The 15,909-nt window shown below is 36.6% G+C and overlaps 1 protein-coding gene across 1 annotated transcript in view; it reads right to left on the reverse strand.

Annotated features, from left to right (window-relative positions):
* Positions 1 to 15,909, reverse strand: part of LOC127423650 (protein sidekick-2-like) — a 431,227-nt gene that overhangs the window by 3,994 nt on the left and 411,324 nt on the right. The window contains exons 41-45 of the mRNA XM_051668153.1: positions 14,943 to 15,107; positions 14,678 to 14,818; positions 12,101 to 12,239; positions 7,908 to 8,037; positions 53 to 112 (exon numbers count right to left, since the gene is read on the reverse strand). Coding sequence (XP_051524113.1) covers positions 53 to 112; positions 7,908 to 8,037; positions 12,101 to 12,239; positions 14,678 to 14,818; positions 14,943 to 15,107 — 635 coding nt within the window. The remainder of the gene's footprint in view (positions 1 to 52; positions 113 to 7,907; positions 8,038 to 12,100; positions 12,240 to 14,677; positions 14,819 to 14,942; positions 15,108 to 15,909) is intronic.

The raw sequence follows: 15,909 nt of genomic DNA on the forward strand, positions 1-15,909 counted from the left end.
CGAGCACTTAGAAGCAACTTCCTGTCAATCAATGCACAATGCATGTCCTCACCCCTTGAGTTGGAAGAGTATGATGGAGGCCCCCAGTCTTAAAGGAGAAAACAAGCGCCTCCTAGAGGTAAACAGAGACATGGGGTTTAAAGAAGTACAGTGAGGGCCATATTTCAGTCATAAATGGGCCAAATAATTTCATGGGGCATAAAATGGTTTCTTTCTCAAAAATGGTGTAGTACCCTTATGAAAAAGTACTCTGGCAGTACCATGGATTAGTGATAATAACAAATGGTAATACCATAGTACTTTGATATACAGATGGGTCCAAAAGTCTGAGATTTGTGTCATTTAATACAACATTTTTCATTACAGATTATTTTTTTCAGCTAAACAATTTGAGAGTAAATCTCACATGAAAATTAACATGTCCCCATAATTTCTAATGTCCCCATTTTGCTGTAATGACAACATGCACTCGAGCTGGCATGGATTCCACAAGTTTGAGCAAAACCTGATGATCATGTTATCCAGCATCTTGTGTGCTTCAGTGGAAGCAAGTAAATCTGACCTTTTGTACAAAAGAGTTAACAAATCAATGCCACAAATGTGCTTACATTTGATTAGTGACCGAGAAATAGTGCAGAATCGTAAATATTTTTCAAACATTTTACATCATAACTTTTCGTTGCTTCAACCTTTTCAAAATAATAAAGCTTATAATTAAAGACTTTTGGACCCCACAATACACCATGGAACTATTCGAATGCTATATTTTTATACCATGATGTTTAAAAGGTACCGTTAGGCACATCAAAGACTGCCATGGTTTTATCAGCATGGTAGTGTCCAAAAACATTTTAACATAGTCTATTTTAATGGTGATACCATGATCATGTTTTGTAAGGGTAATGGGGCTATGGGCATGTCTTCTCGATACTTTCTTTGACACACTAATACATTTCCTGGAACAACCCTGAATAGGTTCCTCATGAGTGCCTCCTACACTCTTTGCTACGACAGCATTCTGCACAAGAACATTGAACAACTGTGAAGCTCCATCTTAAACCTGCTCTCCATCAATACCATCCCACTACTCATTTTGACATATCTGGCTTACACTTATAAGACTTTGACCAGAGTTGACCAGAGATTTTGACCAAGTATCATGTGCCAACTGGAGAGCAGAAAAATAAAAAGAGAGAAAGAACCATCATAGCTCAGACTATGATATGTTAGCATATCCTTTTAATCTTACTTGTCTATCCTCACATTCCCTCTCCACATTCCCTACTTCTTTAATCTCACCAGCAAATCAGAATCTGGGAATTTCTAATGCAGAATTTAGGGTCTGATTCTGGTCATTTACTCTCTGAATAGTGGAACTGTTGTACAATTTTTTGATATACTGTATATGAAAACTAATTTCAACATGTTTATATTTACCCTGTCCAAGTGCAACACTGACATTTAGGTCTCTTAGTATTCTCTATAGTCTGTCCAAAAGTAATAAGTGCCAACTGGAGGGGGAAAAAGAAAATAAGAGAGAACGAACCATCATAGCACAGGCTTTTAGTGTTTGAATATCCTTTTAAGCATACTTGTCTGTCCTCACCAGTCTCCTCCCTCTCTCCATCTCTAATCTCACAAGGAATTCAGAATCTGGGGATTTCCAATACTGGTTTAGGGTCTGTCTGATCTTCAATTAATATCTAGACTATTTCTTTATTTTTTTTTTTTTTTTACATACTCTTGAACCCTGTTGCTAACATAAAAACTAATTTCATCAAATGTATTCACCCTGTCCAAGAACAACACCGTCATTTTGGGTCTTTTACTGTGTTACACTAAGAAATGGATGAAAAACAAACAAAAAAAAATTTCTTGCACTTTTTCAACCCTGTTATTGATGTAGAAACTAATTTCATCAAGTTTATTCATCCTTTCCAAGAGCAACACTGTTATGTTGTGCCTTTTGCTGTATTAAAATAGAAAATGGATGAAAAACAACAGCATTTCTTGGCACTTCTTCAACCCTGTTATTGACACAAAAACTAATTTTGTCATGTGTAGTCATGCTGTCCAAGAGCAAGAATATCATTTTGTGCCTTTACTCCATCTCACTAAAAATGGTAGAAAACAACATAATTTCCTGGCACTTCTTCAACCCTGTTATTGACACAAAAACATATTTTATCAAGTTTCTTTATCCTGTCCAGAAGCAACACTACAATTTTGTGCCTTTTACTGAATTACACTAGGAAATGGATGAAAAACAAAAGAATTTCCTGGCACTTCTTCAACCCTGTTATTGATACAAAGACAAATTTTGTCAAGTTTATCCATCATGTCCAAGAGCAACATTATCATTTTGTGCCTTTACACTCACTAAAAGTGAGTAAATCTCACAAAAAGTGGAAGAAAAACAACCACATTGACCAAAAACCTAATTTCACAGACTTTATTCATCCTTGACCAAAAACACTGTCATTTTGTGTCTTATAGTACTACTATAACATCTTTCTGGCAGGACAAACATTGTGCTTATAACTTAACAGTTCAAGGTTCCTTTTTGTTGCATGTTATAGCACGAAGACTACCAGTACACAACTCTCCAGTCCGTATTATTGTAACATACAGACATATGTGATCCACATGCATCCACTCAAATTCCACAGTGGAAAGCAGTTTTCCCCAGTCCAGCCCCGCATCCCCCTTAAATCAGAGCTGTAGCTTTCATGCCAATGACCTGCTAAATCTTTTCTTTCCTTGTTGCCTTTCTTTATACTTGTCAAGTACCTTTAAGAAAGACTATGTGAGGTATAATGAAATACAGAAATGGGCTTTGTTTCATATCTTTACAAAACAAGAGAGAAAAACTGTTGATATGGGAAAGTTCCTGAATAATCCCCCTTGGAATCCCAATTTAGTGGCATCTCCACTAAATTAATCACTATTAAATTAAATATCACCTTTGGCCTTTCCTGAAATAACTACTAAATGTAGGTACAAACTGGCTTAACTGACATATTCTATTGTGTGTTCAAAAACAGCAGGGATCATTTCCCAATCCCATATTATAATCCCATTTTTTCTTAAGTTTTTTATTTTTTATATCTCAACTATCCTATTAATACAAGCTTCAAAAAGTCAGTAAATAAATAAATAAATGATTCTTGTAGCATTACTTCTTGAGATTTATTCTCTTGAATGAAAGCAATTCTGGGTTTTTAATGAGATGCATTCCAGTAATACCAGCAAATTCAACAACACAACGAGTTGCAAACAAACCACCCTCAAATTCAGCCTTGAAAGCTTTTTCTGTTCAGCGTGACCTCACAGTGAAGTGAAGCCCAGAAACTGAAGCTGCATGCTGACACGGTGTGTGTGGGTTTGTGTGTGGTCATCAAAACATGTCAGTTGACACAGAGCGATGTGATCCACCCCTGCCCTCCCCCGCTGATACAAGAAGGATGTGACAGCTGTTCTTTCCTCTAAAAATGTTTGTGTCCATTCATCTACTCCTGTTATTCTCTCTCTGAGAATTCTCTCTCAAGCTGTTTGGCTATGATCAATATCATACTCAGTCCAACTTTAAATTAATTGTAGTGTTTTACTACCAGTCAAAAGTTTGGACACATTTGACTAAATTTATGTCACTTATAATCTTAGAAACGTTTAAACTAAAGGCTTATGATTTAAATTATTTGCAGAAAAATATAAACTGTGTGTACTTAAGAATTAAAAAAAATATATATTTATATATTTATTTATTAATGCAGTGGTGCCCAACCCTGTTCCTGGAGGCCCCCCAACACTGCACAGTTTGTATATCTCCCTTGTCTGATACACTCAATCCAGGTCTTGGAGTCTCCACTAACGAGCTGATGAGTTGAATCAGGTGTGTTTGATTAGGGATATATGGTATCCAAAAAGTGTACTGTTGGGGGACCTCCAGGAACAGGTTTGGGAACCACTGTATTAATGTATTTATCAGTGTTTATTAATTTAATTTAATTTAATTGGTTGATGGGGGTTGGTGGGAGATGAGAATATGGGCGATAAAAGTAAACTTTTTGTTTGATGTTTCTTTTCATCTTTGAAATTTTTATATAGAAACTGAGGAGAATATATATCTTTATATATATATATATATATACTGTAGATAGATAGATAGATAGACAGATAGACCACTATTACTATATAATTCCCACACTTCCATTTGTGTAATTTCATGGTTTAATGACTACTGTTATTATTAAATGTGGAAAATACTCATTAAAAATGAGAAGGTGTGTCCAAACTTTTGACTGGTACTATATAACACCAGGCATGATATTAAAATATCACAATATACAGAGAAAATGATCAAATCTGAAGACATTAGCCATAATATCAAGTAACATAAAGGGCAGCTATGCCAAGCCAGCTGGATTGAAATTAAATTTAGCTGGTGATTTTAGTCATACTGTATGACTTTACTTTTACTTTATGACTTTTACATTAGTTAACTATATTAATTAACAGGACATATCCATAACAATACTTTTACAACATTTATTAATCTCGGTTAATATTATTTTCAGTGTATACTAATACATTTTTTTAAATAAAAAGATGTATAAATTAACATTAATTACTACATTAGGAGCTAACAAGAACTAGCAAAGAACCAATCATCCAAAAAGGCTGAACAACTCAGCGCAGGCCCCTAGATTTATGTTTCAAGGCCAGTATGATCTAGGAAACAAAATTACCCACCCCCACCATAACTCTACAAACACAGAGAGAAAGAAAGAGAAAAATCCTTTTGTGTCACAGATCTGGGTTAACTGAAGGGGAGGAACATGTGTGTGTGTTTACTTCTCATATTCCATAGTTCCATTAGAATATTGAGCACAGCAGGAGATTAGACAGACAAAGACAAACTGAAGACCAACAAGTCTGTGAAGACATCTGTTTCTGATTGGCATTTTAGAAATATGCTCTTAAAATGTCATGATATTAAAGGGATAGTTCTCCCAAAAATGTAATTCTCCATTTCCTCACCCTTATGCCATCTTAAACTTGTATGACTATCTTTCTTTTGTGGAACTCAAACAAAGATTTTTTTGAAGGATATATGATGTGATGTGTTTTTGTCCATGTAAGTCAATGGGGTCCAAAACTTTCAAGTTCCATAAAGGATATAAAATCTGCATAAAGGTTATCCAGACTCGAGTGGTTTAATCCATGTCTTCTGAAGTGATATCATCGATTTTATGTGAGAAACAGATATTGGCGCGTTCATGGGAGAAGCTTGATTACACTTTCCTGTGCTTGACACATGCACTTCTCTCACGAATGGGCCAAGGAGACTGCAGATGTCTATATTTATAGTGAAAAAGGAGTTATATTTTGGTTTGTTTCTCACCCAAAATCTTTCGTATTTCTTCAGAAGACATGGATTAAACCACATGAGTTGTATGGATTAACTTTATTGTGCATGTATGACTTTTTTGGAGCTTGAAAGTTTTGGACACCACTGACTTAATAATATATCCTTCAAAAGATTTATTTGGTGTGTTCCTCAGAAGAAAGAAATGTTATATGAGTTTGAGATGGCATAAGGGTGAATAAATGATGAGAGAATTTTAATTTTGGGGTAAACTATTCCTTTAAATCTTGTTTACAGAAGTTTACTGTATGCTTAAAACAAGAAAAACGATATGCCAATGGGGTAAGAAAAAATAAACTTAATTCAAAGGGATTTATTTCTTTTTATAAATGAGGGATGAGACCCTTTTTTATCATTATAATTACTATTAATTATTAATTATTATTTCTTTGTTATCAACATTATGTCACAAATGCTGTTGATTGAGCTTAATTTGACTGAACCCGGAAAATTCCTTTAAGTAAAAACATGAAGAAAAAAAACTGTAACAAGACACATTTACCTGAGAAGCAAAATTACATTAAATATTAAATCTTGTCTTCAGAGAACTCTAACATGACTTTAGTGTGATAACATCTCTTAATAACCTTATCTGTGTAAAGTTACATGCATTAGTAGCTATATATAACTTCATTGCCATGATAATGTAACACTGGTATACCTGTAAGCAATTTATCTCACTAAAATTATGTTAACATAACATGTATAATGTCTTTTGGCTATACATTTGAAATAGCATCTATTTTAATGTTAATGGACTGGCCCCATTCACTTCCATTATAAGTTTCTTACTGTAACTAAGATGTTTGCATTATATATATATATATATATATATATATATATATATATATATATATATATATATATATATATATATATATATATAAGAGGGATGAGTTGAAATTGTTTTTGTGGTAATCAACATCATGCCACAAATGCTGTCAATAGACCTTAACTAACCTAACCCTAAAAAAAAAAAAAAAAAAAAAAAAAAACTGAGCAAGAAAGTGCATGAGCTATTCTGGACTCTCTCTCGAATAAATATACCAATGTTGCTGTTGTAATGCAGGAATAATCACGAAAGAGCAAATTAAAACAAAGATCCTTTGTCACTGAAGACCTCTAACAATCCCTGGTGTTAACTGCTGTAGTAGTGCCAGCGTTTCCAAGTAAAGCTATAAGTAGCACAAAATCAGATTAAAAAAAATACTTTCTAAACTCATCCCATCCAACAAACTCAAACACCTATATGCATAAGACTAGATAGACTTTCACCTCAATTTCACATCCCATTCATCACTGAGTTAATTCATATAAAGACCTGGCCGCAGAGGTGCTCAGGTTTGTTGCCTTGCCAACAGAATTTTAGCCCTCTATATTAATCTCATGAACAATGTCAGTACTAAATGCCTCTGTGGTGGCTCTGGCCCTAATGGAGACAGCTCAATGGATCTGCAATAGCCTGGAGTTATCCGCTTAATAAAACTTCAAAGAGACATTGCGGCCTCTCTCCTCACCCTGCCTGACGGAGATGATATGGAACTTTAGTAGGGGGCACAGGGAGAACAGGAGATGCTCTGTTCACCACCACGAGTCAAATGTGGATGGACGCCAGCGTTCTGAAATGTGGTGGCAGGAGATGTCAAGAGAATGTTGAGTAGGGGATGTAGAGTTTAGAGCTTTAGTTTAACAGAATGTAAGTGTATTCTGGAGGATCTGTCAGGGTGATGGTGACGTGAATGAAAACAACAACTGTATTTTCTCTTATTTCTTACTAAGAAGAGGTCTTAAAATCTGATTGGATTATGTATGTTCAAAAACCAATATAAAGACATCAGTTTAATTCTAGATAAATGCAATTTGTGCAAGAAGAAAATATTTATACTTTTCATTTTATTTTTAATGTATTTATTTATTTCTTTTTTAATGAAAAATACTAGGTTTTAATTTGCAATGAAAACTGTAAATAGCTATAAATTAACTTATACGACAGCTATAATGTAACTTCATGACAGCTACTGTATATATATATATATATATATTTTCAACTCATTCTTACTGATGCTTCTAAGACTACTGTTGCCTACTGTTTGTAGAGCGTTTCATGAGAGGGTTTTGTCACATATAGAGCTCCATATTTTAAGTAGGATCGCTTTTGTAGCTCACTAGGTTTTGGAGCAGAGCCTATGTGTGCTTTACAATCTGAAAAAGCTTCCCATCGCATGCCTCAGGGCACACCGTCTGGAGAGAACATTCTAGGATGTGTCAGAATGTTCTGGACATCCCACAGGACCTAACCTGGTTTGAAGCAACTCACAATTAAGACAGCCAAAACCTCAAGTAGGGTAGACCAGGCCTTTCCTGGAGGGCAGCATCCTACTTCTGAGAAAGTTTCAGCACAGCGAGCATTGTCTTATTTAATCTGTCTGATTAGAGATTTTCAAATGTCTGAAAATAGCTCATGACAGAGCGTTGTTACCTGTGAATCTGAGATCTCAGAAGGCTTCTCTGTGAGATTGCTGCTCTCTGCTGGGATCAGGTCATTGTACTTGGTGCTGACATCCTCATCAGAGTAGTTAAGACTGCCTGGACTGGGTCGAGGAGGAGACCTGAGGGAGGGATGTGGGGTGGTCAGAGTGTCTTCTATTTTTTTTGTTTCATTCTATCCTGTTTAACACCAAACAGAATGAATTTAAAGACTGTTATGCATCCCAGGACATGAAGTATGAAGTGTGGGAAGAATATTGTCCAAATACAGTCTATTACATTAAAGTGAAGAAAAAAAAAAGACAATGCTCAGTGTTCTGTGACAGCAGAGGAAAGATGTTTTGCATATTTTCCTCTAGTCTGTACTTTAGACCTGTTGACACAATGCGGCATGACATAAAAGTAGAGATGTCCCGACACAATTTTTTTTGAGAACGAGTATGAGTACCGATACTTCTTTTTCAGTACTCACTGATACGACACCTGCTTTTTTCTTCTTCTTTTTTTTTTTTTTCTGAATTTCATATAAACAGAGTATTTCATTACAGTGATTATTACATAACTATACAGAAGTCATATATTTCTGTCATACTTTTTTCCATTTAAATTGAGATTTTATTTTGGTGGAAGCTTTTATTTTGGTGTGAAGCCCTTTTTGTTTCTGTGTGCTTTTGACAGTAGCTTCTCACCTCCAGAAAAGCAGGTCCCTATGTGAACCAATGTGATTATTACACCACAAAAGACTATTTAATTAAATACATATGTAGTCTGTATGTGCCTCGCACTACAATGTGAATTTGCAATCTGTTCACTGTCATCTGCAACAAACAGAGCCTGCGATGCTCATGATGGTGTTTCCATGTATGAGCCAAGCGGAAGCTTTAAAAGGTATGTGCAGCCGACATTGGCACAACTCTGTTTCCACACATTCACAAGTGCTCACATTTTATGCGTTCCACACATGCCAACTATATATTTATCAACTTAAATCGCAGCTTTTGCATTTAAATGATTTCACTACGACATAACGTGATTTTTATTTGTGAGCTGAATGTTTATGGAGTGACATTCGTATGTCAGATGATATCGGTTTTTAGTATCTGAGCATTTTTACAAGCACGAGTACGTGATTGTGGTATCGGACCCAATTCCTATACCAGTATTGGTATCGTGACATCCCTAGTAAAAAGGGTCCAAGATTCTCAAAGACTCTAAACGTCCAATCAATCCAACACGAGCACCGTAAAGGCCACGATATCCTTCCAGATAAGTTCTTCTTCATTCTACATATGGGACCGCTGTGGGAGGTGCTTAGAAGTATATTTAACCTTTTCATGAGTAGGGTCCACTGCAGGTGACACTGCACAGCTGGTAGAGGGGGGCAGAGTGTAGAGGAGAATTTTTTTATTATTATTTTAATTTTTGATTTCTTGTCATAAAAACTACTGTATATAATATAGTAAACATGTGAACTAATGGATTATGTCTGCTGTACTGTTTTTGTTTTGTTATTTAGTTTTTATAGCTGTAAAAACAAAAACAAATGAATGAATAATATCAGCAGTCCGGTTTGCCTATGCACTGTTTGACTTCTCAGACACATGACATGGTCTTGGAAAATGTCTCTATGCGAACAATTGTGCAGATGTAGGTAAGTTTGCAACAGCTCGATAATAACTCTGCACGCCAGTGTGTTCATGTTGACTGATCTTGACTGACTGAACGGGATTTAGCTGTCAGCCTCAAAGTAGGTGGAGCTCCAGGTTACACCTACCAATGACGTAGACCAATGGCAGTAAGAAGGTGTTAAGCAGCATTTAAATTTTCCTAAAATTTCACCCCAACGAGCTGTAATGAACCACCGAAACAAATGTAAAACACCTTATTTTTGACCAAATTTTGTATTAAATTATGTCACACCTGTTCGTTCTTCGATTTCATCTGAAGTATCTCAAGGCCTTAAGCCTCAAACTTCCACTGCACAGAGAACAAAGTGTGTGGAGCTTCATCTGCACATTCCTTCTACACATCTCCCTTCATCTCCGTCCAGAGGAGAAAGCCTGACATCTCCTCAAAGACCACAGACCTTTTATCCATCTCAAGGTGACCCAGGATGAAGGAAGGCAGAGGCTAAGAAGTAAGGATTGATAATGGGGTGGATTTCTTCAACTGATTGTCAAATGAGATTGACCCTACACACCTGGTGCACCTGGATCCACTGCTACAGGTGTTTGGTGCTATTCATGACAATACTGTTACTGCAATCAAATCATGCAGATTGCCTAATTGATCCAACTGACTATTTTCACCTTGTAGACGATGAAATGGGTGGTAAAAATTCCATAGATTTATAATCAAGGAGACACTTGCGTTATATTTAGGTACCAGAATATCATAGATACTTGGGGGTGGGCTTTTTGTCTTAGCCAGTAGGCAAACACCCAAAGCACCCGTAACAATGTGCTAAAAATACCCAGAGATCACCCATTTCTAAAATACACTCACATAGCACTTTATTAGGAACACTATGGTCCTAATAATTTGTCCGGCGTGGTCTTCTGCTGTTGTAGCCCAGCCGCTTCAATGTTCGATGTGTTGTGCGTTCTGAGATGCTATTCTGCTCACTACAATTGTACAGAGTGGTTATCTGAGTTACCATAGCCTTTCTGTGAGCTCGAACCAGCTTGAAACAATCTGGCCATTCTCCATTGACCTATCTCATTAAAAAAGGCATTGAATATTTTTTTGTTTTTGGCATGATTCTGAGTAAACTTTAAAGACTGTTGTGTGTGAAAATCCCAGGAGATCAGCAGTTACAGAAATACTCAAACCAGCCCGTCTGGCACCAACAATCACGCCATGGTCAGAATCACTGAGATTACAATTTTCCCCATTCTGTTGGATGATATGAACATTAACTGAAGTTCCTGACCTGTATTTGCATGATTTTATGCACTGCTGCCACATGATTGGTTGATTAGATAATCGCAAGAATAAGTAGGTGTAGCTACAGGTCTTCCTAATAAAATGCTCAGTGAGTGTATTTTTCTGTAAATGGTGACAAATCAGATATAAGAAAGCACACTTGCTTTGACTTCTATCTTAGGATGAAGAAACACAATTTTTCAAATGAAGAGATTCAATTCATAGTTTAACATGCTTTACCTACATCCCATAACTTTCATTTGATACATTAGCATTCATCATAGTTGCATCAATAAAATGTTGTGATTATTTTGTAAAAACAGCCACATATCAGAGGTACTGGTGGCAGTTTAGTTCACGAACCAGAATCTGTTTTAGCACTTAGCCTGTGACACGTCAAAAAGAAAAATGGTCTCATTAGCGGAAAAAAGAAACATTTTATACTGAATTTTATGATGGAAAATAGATGAACGTAGCCATTTGGTAATCCCATCAGTCTTTCCAGGACGAATGATAAACGCCTTGATTTGAGCTATTTTTGCTTCAAAACTGCCACGTGGTTGAAGCCTCATGGAAGTGTAAAGTAAAAATAAGCAGATATAATAATGGATTTATTACACCATCCAAAATTACTCAAGAGGTGCATATTGGCCAAAGTGATGAGTGACCATTAAGGTGTTAAATTACAGCTATTGCTGAGCTTGGATTGAGCCGTTTTTGTTATTGCCATTCCAGTCATAATGTAAAACTCAGCATCTGACTTGGGTTGAATGCAGAGAGCCATTAATCTGTTGATGGAAGCAAAACTAGCCCACCAAATATTTCAGCTTGAAACCTATGTACTTATCATACACTTTAACGACAAAAACAGGCAGTAATTGAGATACACAGCGAAAAAATTATTTTCTTAATCAGTATGTTTTCCTTGTTTACCAGTCAAATATATCTGTAATAAATTTACTTGAAAAGCTAAATTCTGGTTTATGTTTTAAAAATACTTGTAAATGTAAATATATTTTTTACATTTCTATGAAAATAGAAATATAAAAATATTAATATTTTTTACTGTAAAACAAGACAACAATACTGATAAAATCAATTATATTTTGCAGTGTAAACCAACAAACATAAAAAGACAAATGGAGAACAAAATGATAGACAAACAAGGGGACACTACCACGAGACAAATTAGGAAGACAAAACCAGATAGAGAGGCAACCAGTATCATCCCACAGTCTTGGACAGTAAAATCCCACTCACCTGGTATAGACGCCATTTTTGCGGCAGAAGGAATTTTTAACGGACAGTCTTCGGTTGTTTAGCTCCAGGGCGGGAAAGCGGCTCTCATCCAGGCTGACCATCTCTCCATGTGTCAGTGCGTTACAGTTGGTGTTGTTTCCTGAAGGCATATATGGAGACATTAAGTGATCACGAGCGAATTGGTTTTAGACCTGATCATAACAACAGGACCAAATGTCACCAAAACCATTTTTCTGTCAATATTTCTTCTTTTGTTAAAGAAAGTTATATGGGTTTGGAGCAACACAAGTGTGAGTAAATTACATAAATTTTACTTTTGGGTGAACTATTCTTTTAAGAATAAATCATGCTACCATCTCATCACAACTCCTCAGAGTTTTAAATCTACTTTGAATAATTAAGTCTGACTTTCCTCAAATTTGGCATTATTTTCCAGTTTTTCACAAACACTGGCTCGAGGTCAATGCATTTGTGGAACTATAGTGGTTAGTTCGAGAACTTGTTCCTGTCAGGGTCACTTAACTGTTTGGGAAAACATAGTTGAGGCAAAACACTCTGTTCTGACAGGTTGTGATTGTGTGAATGGTGTTTGTATGTGTATGTGTGTGCGTAGTTAGGTGTTTGTGTGAGAAGTGTCTTTGTGTGTGTAATAGGATCAGTTAAAACCTGCCTGCATTACTGCGCTGTCATATTTTTGTAGTATTAATTGTCAGCCAATCAGCATCCTTTCCTTTGCGTATATAAAGGGTTGGTACCTGCCACCAGGATATGCGTCATTGCTTCTTCGTCCAGTATTGCTTCATTGCTGCGCCATCCCTTCTGTTTGACGCCACTCGTTCTCCGCCTAAGGTATGTTTAGATAGCTGGTGGGCTGACTTGCTACTTACTGGGTATATGCACTGGCTAATATTAGCTCACCTGTTGCATCTGGGTTTGTGTCGAGTCCTGTATTCTCTGCAGTTTGCAGTGGATATACTGCCGATCATTCCCTAAGCATGTTGGTTTAGTTGTTACATGTTTTCTGCATCAATGTTGTGTTGTTCGGCAACTAATGCTGTTTTTGTATGTTCTAATGTGTATTGCATCACTTGTATGTCAGTGACAGGCTGCTGTGATGTACACTTTGAGCAACCGTATACACCGCTAAGATTCCTCTGCATTGATATGGATCCTCACTATTGTTTTATTATGCTGGCTGCGGGATTCATTCCAGTTTTAAGCACTTGCTGTCTCGATCTGCTGATCTGCATGCCTGAGGCTGTTCTCTCCCTGTCTGTTTGGGCTGTGGGGCTGAGCGCCTGAAACGCTAAACTGCATAAGGAGAGCGCTGCTGTTTTGCTGCTTTGTTTTCTGGGCTCCCCCTTAAGTGTTTTGTGTATATGTATAATGTGAAGATATCTAGAAGTATACATGTGCACACCATACTTTTTTGTTTTGTTTGTTTTTCACGCAGTTCGAGGTGTTGCGTTGGTCCTGAAGTTGTGCTCTGGTTATATTTAATTTTTTCTTTAACGTCAGTTTAATGCTACTCGTGCTTTTTAAATTGTATTGTTTGTTTGCTTCTTGGGTGTGGTTCCCAGACGCTCTTTCATTTATTATGCATTTGTGTATTTGATTTTTCTTTTATATTTGCATAATTTTTGGCCTTTTGATGTAAGCTCAATTAAGGTTTGCTAGTTTTCTTTCAGTTTGATTTATAGTTTGTACAGTTTTTGTTTACAGTCAAAGCCAACTTTGTGATGTGTTAAATGCTCCATCCTGATTATCATTTATAACTTGAAACCCTGTTTATAAGTTAATCAGTGTAACACATTGTAGTGTCTGTTGGCTAATTTTTCATTTTCTTTTTAGGAGCAAGAGGCCCCAGAGTGGGGAGGCTGGTTGTCACTGTTTCTCTGGTGGTGGTGTTTCCTCCCTGAATGCCGTGTTTGCTACTTGCATCCAATCTCTTACTTAAGTGTGTGGGTTTGAGTGTGTTTGAGTAAGTGGTGTGATTTTTCTAGGTATTAAAACACTCATCTAGCCTACCCCACTTCTGGTAAGCCTCAGCCTCAGAACTTTAAGTTTGAGTTTTTTTTTCTTTCCTTTTTTTGTGTATTTGTTTGATAAATTGATTTGAAATTTTTTGTTTGTTTTTGTGGTGCATAATATGTGGTTTTTCTTATTCTGTCACCCTCCCTATATGCCACATGTGGAAGGACAAACTGGTCCTCTTGTGCTCCCTCAGTGTGTTTAACATGTGTAGTGACCCACATGACTGCCCTGCCCCTCAAAACTGTTGTGGTCTGCCTACATTCACTAGAGAAATGCTGACCACACAGTTACACATGCATACCACACTGATGTCACAACAGCAACAATGCTGTATCATTCCTCTTTCGCTGACTGTCCCTTTGAGATAAACAAATACACTCACAGACAGACAGACAAGCAGACAGACTGATAGCATGGTGTATAGATGGAAGGATGGATGGATGGATAGACAGATAGATAGATAGAACAAATGAAAGATATGTTAAATCGTTCAATCTATTATTGATTCGTTGATCGATGTATGGATGGATGGACAGACCATACCTGAGTCAGATTTCTTGGCATATTTCTTGCTCTGGCCTCTGATGATGAGAATGAAAACAAGCAGCAGGATGAAAATGAGGCCAACCAGAGCAACCACCACCAGAAACCACCATTCCTCATAGAATGGAGCCACTTTTTGGGCTGGAAATGGGAGAAAAAAAATGCATGTACCATTAGAAGAATTGACTTCAGTATATTTAAATATGAACTTAAATGCAACTGCCTTAACATAAACATGGAGACAACTTTGTGGATTTGAACAAACCTGATATGGATGGTGACGGCTGACTTGGAGACCCGTATCCATAGTCATTCACCCCAATCACCCGGAAATCATAGCTGACTCCCTGTTTCAAGATGTCCATGTTGAAGGTGTATGATGTCACTTCTTTGGGGATGTCTTTGATTAAAATATCCCACAAACCTTCATCTGAAATATTATTTTTTGAAAGAAAAAGACCCAGTCATACACAGTAGAATGGTCTTATATCCAAGTCCTATGAGTCTGGCAACCTTAAAGTAATATTCATAAAAATAAAAAAAAAACTCCAAACCAGTTTGCTATTAATGTTTCCCATGGAACACAAAGTTCGAATTTACTGGACAGAGATAAGAGCTAGAAGCTTAACAAGGTCATAACTAATTTTATGTGTTTTTTTTTTGTTTTTTTTTTGGGGGGTCCTTTTTAGAGTTTGACAGCTTGGTCTCTATGAACTGTCGTTGTACATAAGCTATGTGAAGACTCTTCTTTTGTAATGAAACAGGGGTGAGTAAATAATGACAGAATCTTCTTTTTAGGGTTAACTATTCCTATACACTTTGACTCTTAAATGTGAGTTTATTGTTTTTGTCAAACACTGCAGCAGCTGTCAGAACTAATAATCCAGAGGGGAAACCTCATCAAACACACTTTCATCTTTACTGGAGGTTCTTGACAATAGATCACATCTCAATGCAGCTATGTCTAACATTTTTAATGTGCTACATAGAACCCTTTAGTGTGACTTCAGGAGTTTTATAGAGAGCTGATGTCATGTACTAAGCCTTGCAGAGAAATTACGCAGAACGATCTTCATTGCTAAGGGTGAAAATAATATTCCACCTCAACTGCAGATGAACAGCATGCAAAGATGGTCTGGCATACATCACAATGATGTCTGGGTTTTCAATACACACACCGTTTCTCAAATCAATCCCGTGCGCGTACTTTTTTCTCATTTAGGCATGACTTC

Source organism: Myxocyprinus asiaticus, chromosome 32 (genome assembly GCF_019703515.2).
Source record: "Myxocyprinus asiaticus isolate MX2 ecotype Aquarium Trade chromosome 32, UBuf_Myxa_2, whole genome shotgun sequence".
Classification (NCBI taxonomy): Eukaryota; Metazoa; Chordata; class Actinopteri; order Cypriniformes; family Catostomidae; genus Myxocyprinus; species Myxocyprinus asiaticus.